Source organism: Hippopotamus amphibius, chromosome 3 (assembly GCF_030028045.1).
Source record: "Hippopotamus amphibius kiboko isolate mHipAmp2 chromosome 3, mHipAmp2.hap2, whole genome shotgun sequence".
Classification (NCBI taxonomy): Eukaryota; Metazoa; Chordata; class Mammalia; order Artiodactyla; family Hippopotamidae; genus Hippopotamus; species Hippopotamus amphibius.
In genome coordinates this window covers 20,856,445-20,873,864 of record NC_080188.1, presented here as the reverse complement: position 1 = coordinate 20,873,864, position 17,420 = coordinate 20,856,445, and the positions used below count along the sequence as shown (strand labels likewise).

General features: G+C 40.9%; 1 protein-coding gene across 7 annotated transcripts in view; it reads right to left on the bottom strand.

The window, feature by feature from the left end:
• LIMCH1 (LIM and calponin homology domains 1) overlaps positions 1-17,420 on the bottom strand; it is a 326,500-nt gene that overhangs the window by 18,201 nt on the left and 290,879 nt on the right. For 6 of the 7 annotated variants that reach the window (XM_057726692.1, XM_057726685.1, XM_057726686.1 and 3 more), the window contains 6 exons: positions 16,829-16,992; positions 13,036-13,141; positions 8,818-8,858; positions 4,870-4,953; positions 2,079-2,171; positions 200-304 (listed from right to left, as the gene is read on the bottom strand). In XM_057726692.1, coding sequence (XP_057582675.1) covers positions 200-304; positions 2,079-2,171; positions 4,870-4,953; positions 8,818-8,858; positions 13,036-13,141; positions 16,829-16,992 — 593 coding nt within the window. Of the gene's footprint in view, positions 1-199; positions 305-2,078; positions 2,172-4,869; positions 4,954-8,817; positions 8,859-9,543; positions 9,619-13,035; positions 13,142-16,828; positions 16,993-17,420 lie in introns of all 7 variants that reach the window. The other variant, XM_057726688.1, reaches the window with a different exon arrangement.

Genomic DNA, 17,420 nt, shown 5'->3' with positions numbered 1-17,420 from the left:
TTCTGCTCTCAGGGATTGACTCTAGGGTTTGGCCATGGCAATGACAGTACCATGGGGTACAATGGCCACATAGTAGCTGAGATGATTCTAGAGAAACAGCCAGTCCTGGATTTAAACTGGTGGAAGACTTGGCTTCGTGCTTTAGTACTTCTATTTTGGTTTACTTATTTCACAAATTGCTCTTAAGCAATGGTCTCACCATTGTCCCACTGCCTTCCGTCACAGAGGAGGATGTAGACAGCTGGTCTGCAGAGCTTGAAGAAATAGTAAATGGAACCACAGTATCCTCAATTATTTTGCGCTCCTAGGGGAAGGACAGTAATTAATGAAGGGGGAAAAGAGAAAATTACATTTGTCAAGAGAAAAGTGTCATTAAAAAAATTGAGGGAAAAACCTCAGAATTATGTGGAAACAAGCAGGGCATACAAAAAAGGCCTTACTTTGAAAAAGTATGTAAATTGGGCATATACCCAGAGAAAACCATAATTCAAAAAGACACATGCACTGCGATGTTCACTGCAGCACTGTTTACAATAGCCAGGACATGGAAGCAACCTAAATGCCCATCAACAGATGAATGGATAAAGATGTGGTACATATATACAATGGAATATTACTCAGCCATAACAGGGAATGAAATTGGGTCACTTGTAGAGACATGGATGGACCTAGAGACTGTCATACAGAGTGAAGTAAGTCAAAAAGAGGAATACCAATATCATATATTAATGCACATATGCAGAATCTAGAAAAATGGTACAGATCAATTGGTTTGCAAGGCTGAAATAGAGACACAGGTGTAAAGAAAAAACATATGCAGTGACAGGGCAAGAATAAAGATGGAGATGTAGAGAATGGAGTTGAGGACATGGCGGGGGGGTGAAGGGGAAGCTGGGACGAAGTGAGAGAGCAGCACTGACATATATACACTACCAAATGTAAAATAGATAGCTAGTGGGAAGTTGCCGCATAACATAGGGAGATCAACTTGATGATGGGTGATGCCTTAGAGGGCTGGGATAGGGAGGGTGAGAGGAAGCCGTAGGAGGGAGGGCATATGGGGATATATGTATAAATACAGCTGATTCACTTTGGTGTACAGGAAAAAACTGGCACAACAGTGTAAGGCAATTATATTCCAATAAAGAGCTTAAAAAAAAAAAAAAGAACAAACATATGGGCACCAAGAGGGGAAAAGTGTAGGGGCGGGGGGTGTTGGGATTGGGAGAGTGGGATTGTCATATATATATTAATATGTATAAAATGGATGACTAATGAGAAAAAAATATCAAATTGTACCCTTTAAATATATGCAGTTTACTGTATGTCAATTATAGCTCAATAAAATTCCTTTCAAAAGGAAAAACAATAAAATAAAAAGCATGTAAATCAGGTAACGCTCTATGGGCAATGATTTAGAAACTAGCATTTCACTTAGAAAAACAAAGTCTTTGCAAGTTAGTGTGATTGAAGAAACGCTATTAGGGAAAGTATTATGCACAAAAATTATTATTCAAGGAAAAATTCACAACAATATTAATCATAAACAGATTTTGGATAATATACATAAAGTGTAAGCTTCAGATTCTCGAATGTGGTCTGGTTTGTTCATCTAAAAAATGAAACCAAACCAAATTCTCCTCCCTTCTAAATCTCTTTAGTACCATATGGTGAATGCAGTAGTAAAGATTCACTTAGCTTTGATATCAAAATTATCCTCACACAAATTAAGAGTAATTCGCTACTACCAAACATGCTTGCCTCAAACACACAAATAAACAAATTGATACTTTCATGTCATCTCAGACAAATCAAGAATCTCATCTTTGCGACTGAAGAAGAAATATAATGCTATTCTCTCCTTTGACCATGACTCAACACACCCTTACCACAAACTACATTTGGAAGAGTAGTGGTCTTTTATAGCCTATAGGATAGGGAAAGGTTGATGGGGGTCTGCTGTGAGTAAAGAGAATCAGATACAGCCCTGTGGGTACACACAGCACAGACAGAGAAAGTGCTGATACACTTTGAGGAACGGGGGCTTGAGGGTCAAATTCCTCCCGGGAGTTTCCTACCTCCTCATAGTATCTGCGTTCTTCCTCTTCCACCTCCTTTTGGGCCTTTTCCCACTCTTCTTTCAGCTTGTCCTGCTCCTTCTGGTATCGCTCCTGTGATGGAATTGCCATAGATTGTTCTGAACTGACCAGAGCATAGATCACTGGGACTTTTCCCCCACTAAGCTATCATGTACAATGTGTTGGAAGACTCCCTTCTTTTTGTAACATTCTAAATCTAACCCACTCATGCACCCAAAGGGGAATACCATTTTGTGGTACTCGGGCATGTTAGGGACATAAAAATCCAACAGAGAACAATCTTTTCTGCTGTGGGTGTTTCATAGACTTGTTCTTCAGATATATGAGCAGACATTTGCTTACGGAAAGAGAAAAGATGAAAAGATGGAAAGATGCTAAACTCTTCCTTAACTTGGGTTTTGTCCTTAGAGGTAGGCTAAACCAACAGTTTGCTTTCATTGGGTCCTTCAGAGATGAGTTTTGCCATTCCACTAATAGAAATACGCTGCTGCTGAGAGAGTTTAATAAAAGATTAAAAAAAAAAAAAAAACCTCTTAGGTTTACAAGATAGATGATGGAGAAAGGTCCAAAGTGAACAAGATGATAATTAGCTGAGTGGCTGAATTACTCTTTGCTTGTGGCCATTCTACTAAAATGGAATCTTCCTAACTTTAAGTCCTCCTGAATTAAGAGTAGCTTTTAAACAGCCCATTAGAAGGCTTCCATATCAGAACTGCTGTCATTGTTCTCGGGAAAAATATGACACTAATCACCACTTCTGGGGAAAATAATAAAATACTCGGAATAGGATAAGGACATAAGGACAAGGAGAGCTTTAAAAATGTGACTGGAGTCCCTGACAGCTGACTAGAAGAAATGAGTTGGTGGAAATTAAAGTGAATGCTTAAGATGGGAACTGACATCGCTGAATGCCTTGGGAATGGCATCCCTGACAAGACAGAGACAAAGGAAGAGCCGGAGCATACTACACACAGTCATATACTTTAGGCTGATTACTGTCAATCTTCTCTGAGGCTAACATGAGTCTAACATGAGCCTGTGCTTTCATCTTCTTGGGGAAGGCACTGAGAATTCCTCCAGGTATTACTTGTTATGTCATTATCTTAGGAGCAAAAGGGCTTTATGAGATTGTCTGGAGCCTAATGTTCATATTAATGTTCTGGCAAAACCACTGTTGGTCAATCCGTGATAGGCTTTTAACTTTAGGTAAAAATTTTGTTATAAAACCTAACATTGTAAAATTTTAGACAGGGACTTCAGGGGGCTTCAGAATAGAGGAAAGAGACCTTACAACTTTACAAAAGATGAAAAATAAGCAAAGCTTCTCATGTTTATTGGTTCTAGGAGCTTATACCACAAGTTTCCCTCACCAAGAGGATGAACGGATGATGCAGGGGCCAAAGATGTGGTATATCTGTCTCACACACACACACACACCCTTCCTTCTCCATACACACTTTGCCCCTAAGCCCACAACCCACACCTAAAACCACAGTCACCTTTCAGAGTGTAACAGACACAGCAGGACCATGGGAAACATACTTGCCATCTTCTTTACTCCATGGAATTTCTGACTCCTGGTGGAATGGGCATCTGACTTCCAAGAGAATAGCAGATGACCAGAGCTGGTCTGGGGTCTCCCAATGGACCTAAAAGTCCCAACAGCTCCGGGACTTTGCTGAATCTAGCTCTTACTAAGAACTCGATTTTGGTATCGAAGGTTTACTCCTATGTAATTTTGAAAAGGATCCAACTTAATGGGTAGACCTAGAGCCACACTGCAACTCTTTAACTATCTAGCTGACCCTTGCTGCCCAACCCTGAGAATTAGGCCAAAAGGATTAGAACAAAAAGATAAGAATAAAAAAGTAAAATAAACTTGCATTAAGCATTGCTTTCTATACATCAGCAGAAAGTCACAAAAATTAATGAGATTTAACATTCTTTTTCTTCATGACTTTTTGATAAAATCAATACCATTGGGAGTATAGGGGAAAGAACATGAGCTTTAGAGTCACTCCAGGCTTGGATTTGAAACGAGGCTTAACATTTGTTAGAAGTGTGACCTTGGGCAAATTATTTAACGTTTTTTGAGCCTTATTTTCTTCAGTTGCAAACCGAGACTAAGAAGACATACTTTGACGCATTTTATGAGGATGAAATTAGATAAAATATGTCAAACACCTACAAATATGCCAGTTCTGGCACACCTCGCGTGCTCAGTATAGGTTAGTTTCCAAGGTTACTAGATTACTTTTTGAAGCTCTGTTGTCACACAAAGCTGGGGTGAAATAAGTAGAAGCCTGATACGTTTACTCCCAGAATTTTTCTAGAATTGAAAATTAGGAGCTTTTGCTCAAAGAGGGAGCAAAGATTTCTACTTAAGGAAGAAGACCCAGGTCAACTTTTATTTCACATGTAAGCTATCAAATAGCTATCTGATAATTCCTTCTCACCCCTAGGTGGACTGGAATTTGATTGGCAGTTAATGAGGTGATGAATGGGTGGGTTGGTCCTTAATCAATACTTGGATTTTTTTTTCCTAAGTGAAATGCTTTCTCCTTATGTTCATTAATGTAATCTCTGGTGGGAGGAATTAGACTCAGCATTCTGTCTCATGGACACGAAACGAACAGACTTAGACTCAACAACTTGTGAGAAGAAGTTGATTCCACGTATTTCCTGTGCTAAACATCTATTTAATACAGTAGAAACTAAGAGAGCATCACCAAAAAGAAGAAAAAAATAGCAGCAGCAGACCCAGTCCTACCTGGAGCAAACGTTCCTGCTCCTGTTGCCATTTCTCCTGTCGCCTGCGCTCCTCTTCCGGGTCCCATGCCCAGAACTTAAACGGCTTAGAAAATAAAACCATGATCAGAATTGAGCCACATCCTTGAGGCCAGGCCAGGACAGGACAAGCGACACAACTGGCTCACAGTTTGACACCCAGACGGACACACGGAAGCAGAAGCCTTCCCATATCTACAGGGGCTCTGTGTTGGCAGAAACCACTTTTTAATTTTCGTCCCTCTTTGGTTTACTTCCAAGATGCTGGTATGACTCTGTGAACCTTTTTGGAGTTAATGAAAACGCGAAGTAATTAGCCACTGGCATGGGAAGGCTTTTGCTTCGTTTCTCTTAGAAGTGATTTCTTAAGTGTATTCACGCTCCTGAGCATAAGATACTCATCCTGCATATTGATCCTGGGTCCAAGCAAACAGGAACGCTTATTTCAGCAGAACTGCATTTTGTGAGAAGTGGTGTTTGCTGTGCTACAGAACTAATCTTTTATATTGCTATTACTGCTTGTCCATACCAGCTTTCTCTAAAGTGGGTTATTTAACTCACCAGTGCCCACCAGCATCATCAGGGATCCAGGCAAGGGGAGTCCCTGCCCGGGGCCCCGCATAACAAACATTCGAACCCAAAGACGTTTTTGTAAAGTCTTTTAAAAAAGGTTTTTGTGATTTGGGGAACCAAGTGAGTGAACGGGAATAAGGGGAGAAGGAAGCATGAACCAACGTGGGCACCCAGACCACGGAATATGAATGCAATTGAGAGGGTCCAGGGGGAAGAGAAATAACAGCTGGTCCCCGGGAAACCAGCAACAGGGGGGAGGCTGCTGCATTTAAAGGTGACCTCCCCTGTCACCCAGAGTAGGTGCTGAGGCAAACCAGGCTCCCCTTTAACTGTGCTTCTTCTCTTCCCTCTGTTCGGATGGGGCAGTTTTGGGAGGCACTTAGAACTGTCTGGGAGTCCTGAGAGGAAGAGCAGGGTGAGGGTGGAGGAGTTAGGGAGGAGGGGGAGAGGCACGCTCTACCTACTCTGGTTGCCTGCGAAGCTGGACAGAGTCAATGCCATCCCAGGTTTAGGTGGGTCTAGCTACTGCCCAAGATACCTGGGCCAGCCCACCTGCCACCCTGCCTGCCCCCAGTAGATCCAGGCTACCCCTCAGGTGCACAATGGCTGACCCATCCAGGGAAGCGTCTCCAGGCTGAGAATGCGAGCCAGGCCATGGTTGTTGCTTGATTTTTAACAGTATACATATTTATAGCTTTAATGTATTTAGACATGTGAAATGTGGGCCTCGATGGACACTCTTGCTGTAGTTCCTGCAAATGGCAGGGATGGGCACAAAAGTCAAAGAGTGGTGGGCAAACCAGGTAGGGCAAGGTGTTTCCTGTATGCCACTCTCGGTATTCATGCTGCATATCGGCCTGCGAAAGGCTCTGACAAGTTATGCAGGAGAGAAACTCTTTTGTTGTATAAAATCCAAAGTTTCCCAAATGTCCTTGGATGACCATAAAATGCCATCTAAATATGGATCCCAGATGGGAAATTCTCTTGGAATTAATGGAGTTGGAGGTTGGCTCCCCTTGGCATTTTCCCAAGACTTGGAAGCAGTTTAAAGGTTCAGACCCTCTCTCAGGGGTGTGGCTCTTCTTCGTCTTTTGAGGCAAAGGGTGTGGTAATGTGAATGAAGCTATAGGGAGCCCAACGGTGGAAAGTCCAACAGTAGGAAAGTAAGAGCAGCACTTAGGAATTATTTAGTTAATTTTCAGGTTTCACTAGGTTGTAATGGCAAGGATACGTCAGGAGTGAAAACAGGAGGGCGAAGTGTGGGATACGGGGATGGAGCAGAGAAGAAAATATGGAATATTTGTTAAAACGCAAGAGAGAAAATCGGTGAGCATTTTCAGAGGAAGATAAAGAGGAAGAGACCATTGTGATGAACAGGAGGGGAAAGAAGTGGTCAGACCCCATTTTTGGTGTCTATCTGCTGAGCACTTAACTTATGTGTGGGTGGCATACCAGGTGGCCAAGAGCCCCAGCCCCCTGGAGCTTACAGCTGAGAGTGGGGGTGGGGGTGGGGTTGTGGGGGAGTGACGCACATATAAATGATCCCCAGAAGACAGTGGGATAATTACCATAAAAGAGGTATAAAAAGTTGAGAGAAAGAATGTAGAGTATTTGGTATACTTTGCTCTGTAATTTATATGTTTACAGATCTGTATCTTTCTCTGGCCGAGGGGTTCCTCGAGGGCAAAGAGGGCCCTTTATCCCCCTAAGTATCTCAAGACCTTGAATGTTTAGGTCTTCAGGAGATGTTTGTTGAGTAAATAAATGGAATAACTTCATGCTGGGTAATGCATCCTCTTCTCTCCTCTTCATAGACCCTGACCCTGTATCTTTGGGCTACTTCACGTCCGAGCAAAACCATCCTTAGTCTACTGAGTTCAGACTCATCCAATGTTTACTTCCCCTCCAAGCTTCTCTTGTTTTCAAATTTCCTTTACTTTTCCATTCTATGAAGAGCTATTTATCATCAAAAGAACATCACATTTATGTGGGTATTTTCAAGAACTCATTTATATAGGTCAGTAATTTGTCTCTTTCTTATCCTATTTTCCATACACAGAAATAAGAATGTATCTCTTTAGGATGCCCTACCTCTCCACCCCTGCCCACGGGGGACGAGAACAATCTGACATTGTTATTCCTGCCTCACTTAGAATGGAACCCAATGGCTTATACTCGTCTTCAGATCCGTGCCACGAATGGCAGCCTTGGGGCCCTTCTGGGGGCCCATCCGCGGTGGATGTACTCAGCTTCCCAACAGACTCAGCATTCCCAGTACTGGCTTGAGACTGCGCCTCCACAAATGGTTGCTAGTCCTGGAACGTGGCTGGAGATTTTGGGGGGTTTTGTGATGGGTGATGGGTCCCTTCTCCATTCTGCACAGGCACCTAGGAATTCCCAAAGTGAGACAGTGTACCTATAGGTAAGAACTGGTGTTGGCTATGGTGGGCCTTTTGGATTAGCCATTGGGGAGGATTTGTTCATGTACTGGGCACTGTGCAAGAGGCTTCTATGTAACTATTTCAAATAAAGCCCACAACACTCTGAAAGTATTATTATCTCATTGTATAACCAAGGAAGACAAGGTTCAGAGAAGTTATTCAGGTTAACACTGTTAGAAAATCTATAGTCAAAGGTGCAACCTTGATTATAAGGCTGCACCTGGGGGCCTCAGGAAACACTACAGTTGATTGTGCTATGGAGGAAGGCTCCAAATCTGAAGGGAATTTCAGAGGGTGAATATTCTAGGCCCAGCATTGGAAACAGTTCAGAGAAGAGGTCTACGGAGAATGTCCAGGCATAATTCAGCAGCAAGGAATTTCTATAGTGTCATGCGTCTTGACATTTTAATTAGCAAGTGCTTTTTTTTATTTCATTGAAATAAAAATTGAAAACTAAATGTACAGTTAATATTACTCAAGATACTGATGATTGTGAGAAGGAGTATAACCCAGACCGCTTGGGCCTCCCAGAGAAAGTCCAGGCTGGGCCCTGTCTGCCAATGGTACACTGTGTACTTCAGTACTGTCTTTATTTAAAAAAATGATTTTGAATGCCTACAGAAGTTGCATATTTTGTTACTAATTCCTTTTGTCACATTCATTTTGGTTGTTTCTTTTAGATTTTACTTTCCTGACTTACCACTTTGTTTCCAGGCATGGTAACAACTCTGCATGAAGATAACCCATCTCCTTCTTCATGATTCAACCGACAGCATCATATACGACTTATAAATATTCTTTTACAGTCAAAAGTTTGGATCCCATTTTTGACTGAATCCTCTTTAAGTGACTCAAATACCTCATAAATTAAAATCACAGTAAATGCATGGTCTTATTCCTTAATAGGAGTTACTTACAGGTGTAGTTACAGGTGACTTTTCACTGCCTGGAGAATCCACTGTACAGAAAGAAGGGAAAAAAGATCATGATGCGAGTAGCTTCTAATTGTCTTTCTTTTTGATCCTCTCGGTGGAGTGTGGTTCCTACGTCAGCTTCAGACCAACTTTTTTTGGTAAGCCGAGAGCAACAGAAAATCATGATGAAGCAGACCCCTGAAGCAGCTGGTACCCATCACCGAGAGACGTTATGACCAGTGTTATATGATTGATCACATCAATTAGCACCAGGTACTAGATTACAGGAAGCACAATCTATTCCCATGAGTTCTGCTTTTAATGCACCTTGCACTCTGGCTTGACCGACCAGTTCCCTCACTGCCTGACACGGAGGAGAATCACACAGAGAGAGGCCAGATGTCACCCAGGAAGTAGAGAAGGTGACACAGTTAACAAGAGGATCATTACCAGTTCCTGGTAAATGCTCCTAATCTTTGCTTCTAAAAAAAGAAGAGGCCCATAAAGGAAGAGGTGAATATTATTTCTTTGAATTTTCAAAGTCAAAGCAAAGTTCTGTGAGTTTCCCCCAATTTTAGTACTGATAACTGGTACTGATATCAAAGAACCAGCTCTTTGGTAACTGTGTGCCCTTGGAGTCAGAAATGAAGAAAAGTACCAGATATAATTGGTTGCCCACAACACGGATTCTTCCACAAAAGAAACAGAGCTCCCCAGGATGCATTTTACCTGACTGGGAGAAAAACTGGGAACGTCGCCAAGAGTTCTGAACTCTCAGCGGAACACTGGCAGTGCCAGGCGACTCTAGATCAGAGGGCAGAACAGAACAAACAGAAAACCATGAAAACAGGGGCGAGACTTGAACAGAACCATGCTCCCAAGTACCAACGGAGGTCTGGCTGGCATCAATATAAGGACTGGGAGCAAAAGAATCCAAAGTCCAAAATATCTCAATAAAACACACACAGAACCCGAAGATGTGGACAAAAGTAGATAGATGGGCCAGTTTATGCAGTTGTTTGTCTTCTGTGGTTTTGGGTTGCATTTTAGGGGCTCATACTTAAAGGTGATATTGTTAAGATGCTGAATCTCAAAATGATGGGATAATGTGCTATGTAAGGGCAAAAGGCACAGTTTACATTGCTTTCGGAGAGCACTAGAAAAGTATAAAAGACAGCAGAGATGAGTTCAATTATCTGTATACGTTTTTAAAAGCTTATTATGGAAGCCTGTGGCGGCAGTTATATATGTGTGTAGCAAAAGGATGTGTGTGTGTGTGTATCCGTAGTGGGGTGACATTAAACAGACAGGAGCCCACGGCAGGCATCTGCATCCTTAATGTTTATGCTGTGCTCATCTGTCACCATTCCTGATGCAAATGAAGACATCAGTTTTTAAAATGTGCACATATCTCCCCGAAACATCAATGTGAGATATCTTTCTACTGCTGGGAGACAGTGGAGAAAAGGAAATTCGTCATCTTTACACGTATGTTATGAATGTTTTCAGAGTCGTTAAAGACTGTTTATGCACATGTGTATGTTTAAGGGAAATCTGTGGAGCGTCCCTACAGCCCCCGGCACATCTGAAGTAGCCTATCTGATCAGTCGAGAAACAGAGGAGTTGGTGGAGGTGGTGGCGACATCACTGTCCTGGGGAGAGAACATTAGGTGTGGCTCCAGGATGCTTGTTCCCGACCCTACAGCTTCTTTGGACTTCATGTGTGGCCTCAGACTAGTCACTTAAATGGATACTGATTTTTTGTAGCTGGGCAAAGCCCTATACTCCCCCTACCCCGCCCCCCAACTAGAGACAAGCCATGTCTTTTAAGATTACATTGATTAGAGGCCTTTTGCTTCTTGAAAGATAGGAAATTGATACGCTCCAAACAAATATTCATGTTATTTTTACATCTATCAGTGATGCTTTCGGGGCACAGTTTAAACACGTACTTCAAGCCAGTGGTTTCCCGAGTGTGGTCCCTGGATCTGCAGTATCAGCATCACCTTAGAGAACTTGTAAGAAATGTAAATACTGGGGCCCCAGCCCAGACCTGCTCGACCAGATGCTGTACGGGTGGGGCCCAGAGATCTGTGTTTCAATCAGTCCTGCAGGAGACCCTGCCACATCTCATGTTTGAAAATTACTGCTTAAAACTATATCTCTACAATATAAACATTCTTATTTTAAGGAGAGCATTTAAGAATGGTTTTTTCCTGCCTGGCACCTTGCTTTATACTTTCACTCCTACTACAACTGTCCTGCAGCTGCTAGTGCTAGTGCTAGTGCTATACTATAGTGCTTATTATGGGTCAGGTGTTTAACTGCTTTTTTTTTGTTTGTTTGTTTATCTCATTTAATTCTTCCAACAGTCCTATGAGGTTGGTACTGTTATTATTTCCAGTTTACAGGTGACAGTCAGAGATTGGAGAGAACTTGGTGGGTAAGATCATACAGATAAGAACTCAGAAGAGCCAGAATCTGAAGCCAGGCCTTCTGTCTCCAGGGCCTGCAGCTGTAATGACAGCTTCCATGAGCCAGACAAGAGTATGGCACAGGTGTACAACAAATATAATCCCATCTTGAAGAATGATTTTGGAAATGCTCTAGTGTTACTGAATTTTATTTTTAATCATTCACCTTAGATAAAACATGAAGTAAAGTCCTTTAATTCAACAGCACATTTTACGAGATCAAAATGCCTTACAACAGATAATTAGATGTAAAACGATGTAAGACAATAAAACTAATTAATATGGCTTAAAATACCTATTTCCTCTCTATATTACTCATCTACATGATTAAAAAGTGCTCGAAATAGGGCAGGATTAAAATCTAAATGTGACCAATTGCTGGCCCAGTTAGGAGAATTAATTTTTGTCAATTCCCCTCAGGACAATAGGGCTGACAAATTTAAATCGAATGCTTTGAAGACAGTATTGAACTTGTTTCCACATTAAGAAGCCAGTGATCATCACTACCTGTACCAATTAATTCCTTCCCAAGTACTTCCTGTTATGCAGGTGGAGCCTAACTTATCTCCCAGCCATCAACAAAGACGAATGGAAGCCAGCTAGGATTCTGCCCACTAGCTGCCCATCCTTGAAAAGAAAACTAACAAAAAATCCCCAGCCACCATGACCTTGTACATCCTCTCTTTGCCTGGACTGATAGATCTATAAAATGTACTGGGGAAAGTATATTAAAAACAAGAAACCTTACAGTTCTTGCCTCCTGAACTCTAGCCATTTTCAGATTACATCAGTAATGCTAGAGAGAGAACTCACAGCAGTAAAGCCCAGTGGCTTGTCTCTTGCGAAGCACAGTCCCTATGGATCATGGGATCCTCAGGACCCCTTCCCCCACTGTTCACATCCCTTAGGCTCCTTTCTGGTGGTTGTGGGCTCCTGGGGTTCTTACCAACATAAAGGGATTCTTGGGCTCTTAAAGAGTAAAGGGGTGAATTCACAACCTATACATGGCCTAAGGTACTTGGGGAGTATGCAGTGATCATGGGCCCTAAACACCCATCTTTTTAGAGGCCACCCCTCTCAACATTATATCAAATGTGTTAAAATGTATCAAACATATGAAACACATTAAGATTTATCCTCAGCCTATATATGTGTATATTATATATATGTATACATATATACATACTTCCTGTAAAGAATTTTTGGAAAGATTAAAGTTTTGGGCTATGAGTAACATGTTTCATCTATGATCATGAATGATTTCTCAGTAATCATCCTGCACATCCAGGAGCTATTATGGAGCAAGAAAATCTGACTTTCTTCCAAAATCCTTGTCAAATTAAATGAATATTCTTGGAAGACTAGACAACAATTAATGAAGTTGACATAACATTAAGATCATTAACTCTTTATTAAAGTTACTGATTTATTTTGTAATTTTTAAAATATTTCAGAGCCGATAAAAATGATTCTCAGGTATCAAATACTCGTATAAGCCCTATTGTGCCTACAGTGCCTGACTGACAAGATGGTCTTGGCAGCCGGGGTTCCTGGCTAAGCCAATAGAGAATGCAGCCCCAGACCTCCATTCTGAACTTATTAATTCAGCCATCATGGACTCTGGCAAACCCAATGACTAAAGGTATGTCAACATAAAGGAAGTAATCTGCCTTAAACATAAAGAATATTTCACTACAAATGGGCTCAGCAGAACATGTAGCACTAAAATAAAACATATCCTTTTTACCTTGAGAACTGAGATTTGGCAAAGGTGATTGGTTGGTTTCAGGCATTTTGTCCAGAAATGGAAATGTCAGGGTTGCTTCTGGTTCTGGAGATTTTGGCTTTACCACCTGGATCATGGGCAACAGACATAAATATTACAAGTATTGTCCATTAATAAATGCACAGGCGAAGTAAAAGGTAAGGATGCATGGCTATTACATAAGTCCATAAGCCCAAACATTTAAATTGTAAATGGAAATTTCTGCCTCTTCTCCAAACCCCTTTCCTGTTTTTCTACATTAATATAAAGTCAACTTTTCAGAGCAATCAAACTAGAGTAGAAAAATATGATGATCACTTTTCAAACTCAGAAGACTTCAACTCAAATATTCCATCTTTGAGATTATACATCACTCTGTCTCATTTCCTTATCCTGATCAATCACAGCTTCTCTTCTTGGTACTACATAATACTGAATTTGTAATGTCAGGAAGTGAAATGTTCCACATAAGATTAAAAAAAAACTTACTATGTAAGTGTTAAATATTAAAGTAATATTACCTTCTAATGGGAATTATTCTTGAGACACTACATAACACACCCCTCTACAAACTTATGGAAAGCACAGTAAAGACAATATACTATGCTTGTTGACAAAGAAGCATTATTGTAAATAACCATCATATCAAACAGCGCTATAGCAATGATGCCCTTAAGGGATTTTCGAGGCATGTTAGACCACATAACCTTATGGTAAATAGTTCCAAAATTACAGGCTTTAAAAATGATTATGTTTGCTTTGTAAAAACAGATTTTTCTTGTTGTTGCTCTTTAATTTTATTTTGTTTCTCCCCAGTTGGAATGGCCTTTGGTAGAACCCTCCTTCTGATTTGTTGCTTCCAATCAACTGATTGCTAAAAGATCAGAAAACCAAACTAATGACCAAAATAAAGAGCCAGTAGACCCTGAGCAGAGATCAGAATGAGGAGTGTGGCTGTATCAGTTCACGTCTTTTCAGCTGCTTATAGGACCTTCTATGATTCACTGGCTGGTGGCTGTGAAGAGATTAATTTGATGGCCAGTGGGCAAGTGAGGCTAAAGAGCTCTTGTTTCATCATAAGCTAACCCTGATTTGGTCCTCAGGATGATTTAACATCTAGAATTTCTCCTCAATAGGATATATTTTTCATGATGAATAATATATTCAACCCTAATGGGATCCTGAAGAGCATACAGTTAATCATTCTGCATGACAGAGACCAACCAGATGTGCAAATGAACCTCAGTGTTAAATGTGAGCAAAACCTAAGGCATAGACCTACCAAAGCTGACAACCCTCAGATCTTAACCTCATACCATTTCCTCCATAGTGGAGTCTGACAAAAACATGTTTCGGATAATGCCTGGTTGCAAATGAAACAGTTAATCTTCAGCAGAAATACTCAAAATAACCACTATGTAAAAGGTCAGCCTGTGTGCATTGGTACTTCGTTTTATAAAGGTAACACTCTCAAGTGAAGTCAGAAAATAAAAGCTGATGTAACCACTGTCCTCATCTTTCTTACTCTCTCTCTTTCTTTCTCTAGAAGTTAACTGTACAGTAGCGAAAGCAGAAAAGGAGACATTCACATGGGGTGAAAAGCATTGGGTTCAAAGACCATTATTCCATTTGCTAATCAACTAGCAGAGATTCTTAATCTGGAGTCCACAGAAAAGAAGTCATGTGGTTGTATGTACTTCGTACCACTTGATACCAAGGAAAGCTTGGTGATGCTGTGTGTTTTATGGTTTGAACGTTATTATTCTGAGAATGATGTTTACCAGATGGACTGAGGGCCCCTGGTGTGTGTGCGTGCATGTGCACACGTGCATGCACGGGTACACACACACACACACAGACTTAAGAATCCCTGAAAACCACTTCTCCATAGTAGGGCAGCCGTGACACTGGGGATCCAAAGAGGGATCACACAGATGAGGTTACACAGATGAGGAAAGCAGATGAATATTTTTTATGTGACAGCATCCATTTTGTTTGATTTTAAAAATATTTGTTTCTAGCAATGCTACAGAGTTTTCCTTTCAGTTTATATTTATATAGGAAAAAAGGTCGACTTGCAAGGAAAATAAATAATGATTACAAGTGTAACCTGGATCAGGAAAAAGCTGCAAAGGCAGGAAACCCTGTCTGCCCCCATCGCTTTTCCTAGAGTTTAGTTCCTCTGTTCAGACCTCCAGACCATTCTTTAATTCTCGATGTATAAAGATGGGGAATAGCTAGAGTCTCAAATCCCAAAAAGGCATCAGGGCAGTAGGTGTTTTGGGCTCCACCAAGCACACAGCACTCTCAGCATCTTAAGGCCAGGGGCCGTGTCTCATTCACTGTTGAAAATCCAGTGTCTGCATAGTGCCGGGTACGTAGTAAGTGCACAGTCAATGCTGGTTGAGTAGATGGTGGATGAACCAGAACTAAAAGTGGTAAATTTTCACTCTAAAGTCAAATTCAAATTTAGGATTAATTTTTAAATTTGCAATATCGTCACATATAGTATCCAGTATGCAAGTCAGCTGTTCTCCATTTTGGTGACCCATCAGAATCACCTGGGGAGCTTCTGAAAATACAGATGCCTGAACCCTGTTCCCAGAGATTCTGATGTATATGGCCTGGTATCTGTTAAATTCTAAAGGGTAACCAAGGTTGAGGGCAACTGGTACAAAAGATGAAGACTTTTAGACTCTGTGCCTGAAAACAAACCAAATTAATATGAAAGAGATGAGACTCCAAACAAAGAAGAAATTTAATAAAAACAAAATGTTAAAACCCATTATATCAGAATAATAATTTTCTAGTTTTCTTGTTATTCAAGTTCAGAGGCATCACAGGTACCATTGCTGTAAAACAGGTAAATATCGGAAAGAGGATATGGAGTAAGTTACAATTAAGCAAGCTGACGCACAGCAAACTAAAACCTAACTGCAAAGCTTTATAACAGATATCTACACTACATATTTCTTTTAAACGTATATAATTCTTCATAATGAAAAATTAATCATTTAAAATAAATTTTAAAAGATGTTGAAAGAAAATACATACCAATTATTAATAGAGGTAGGTTTCAGTGACTTTTTCTCTCTCTTACTCTATTTCTGTGTTATATATTTTTATATATATTTAAATGTTATTTGATAGACTTGTTACATATTTACATGTATATCAACATACTATAAATATAAATATACATTAAAATTAAGTAGCTATGGGCTGAATGTTTATGCGCCCCCCCCCCCCCGCCCCAATCCATATGTTGAAACCCTAACCCCCCAAGGCACTGGTATTGGGAGCTGGGGCTTTTGGTAGGTGATTAGGTCATAGGGGTGAAGATCTCATGAATGGGATTAGTGTCCTTATAAAAGAGATTCAGGATAGCTCCCTTGCCCCTTCTGCCCAGTGGGGACACAGCAAGAAGATGGCCATCTGTGAACCAGGAAGTGGGTTCTCACCAGACACCAAATCTGCCGGCACCTTGATCTTGGACCTCCCAGCACCGAGAACCGAGAGAAATAAATAAGCCACCCAGTCCATGGTTTTCTGTTATAGCAGCCCACATGGACTAATACAGACATCTTTCTACATGCATTTAATTGTTTACATGTACTAGATTTGTATTTAGAAAAAAAAAAAAAACACAGATTAAAGGTAGGAAACAAGATCAGGAGAGAAAATAAATCTTCATTACAAAACGGTGCCACGGCAGCAGCCGGCAGCAACATGAAGCCACACGAATCGTGGACGTAGCAGCTGTAGCCCACCTCACCTTTTGCGACAGCACCAGCTCCACCTTTCCACTCATTTCATTTTCCAGTTTCTTCTGGTCTTTCTCTTCCGGCACCTCGTTCCTCACCTGGGGGCTGGAGGAAAGCTCCACAAAGGCCACTGTCGGGCTGGATCGAGTCACAGTTGTTGTAAAATGCTGTGGCTCTGAAGTGGAATTACATTCAGAAACAGAAAGAAGAAGATGAAAACGATGTAAAGGCTCACGGGTCCGGCCCTGCCGTGGAGTACACTGAGTACATATCTTGCCCTGGGCAACACGGAGCCGGATTACAGTGTGATGAGAGGTACAAAAGAGCCCCACGGACTAGAATTCTCTAGGCTCTTTCATGATATTATTAAAAAATCAAGCAACATAAAACACATCAAAGAACCTGACTATGAAAAACCTGAGTTCTGAATAAGAGTCTGGTTTACATATGAATAACACTACATGAAACAAAATGCTGACATGAAATACTATGAGAAGTGGGTTGGATGGAAGAACATTTATAGATAATTTCTGTCCAAATTTCTATCCAAATGAGTGGCAGCCTGATTCTTCCTTTTGTATTTCAATGCTCCTTTTTTTGTTT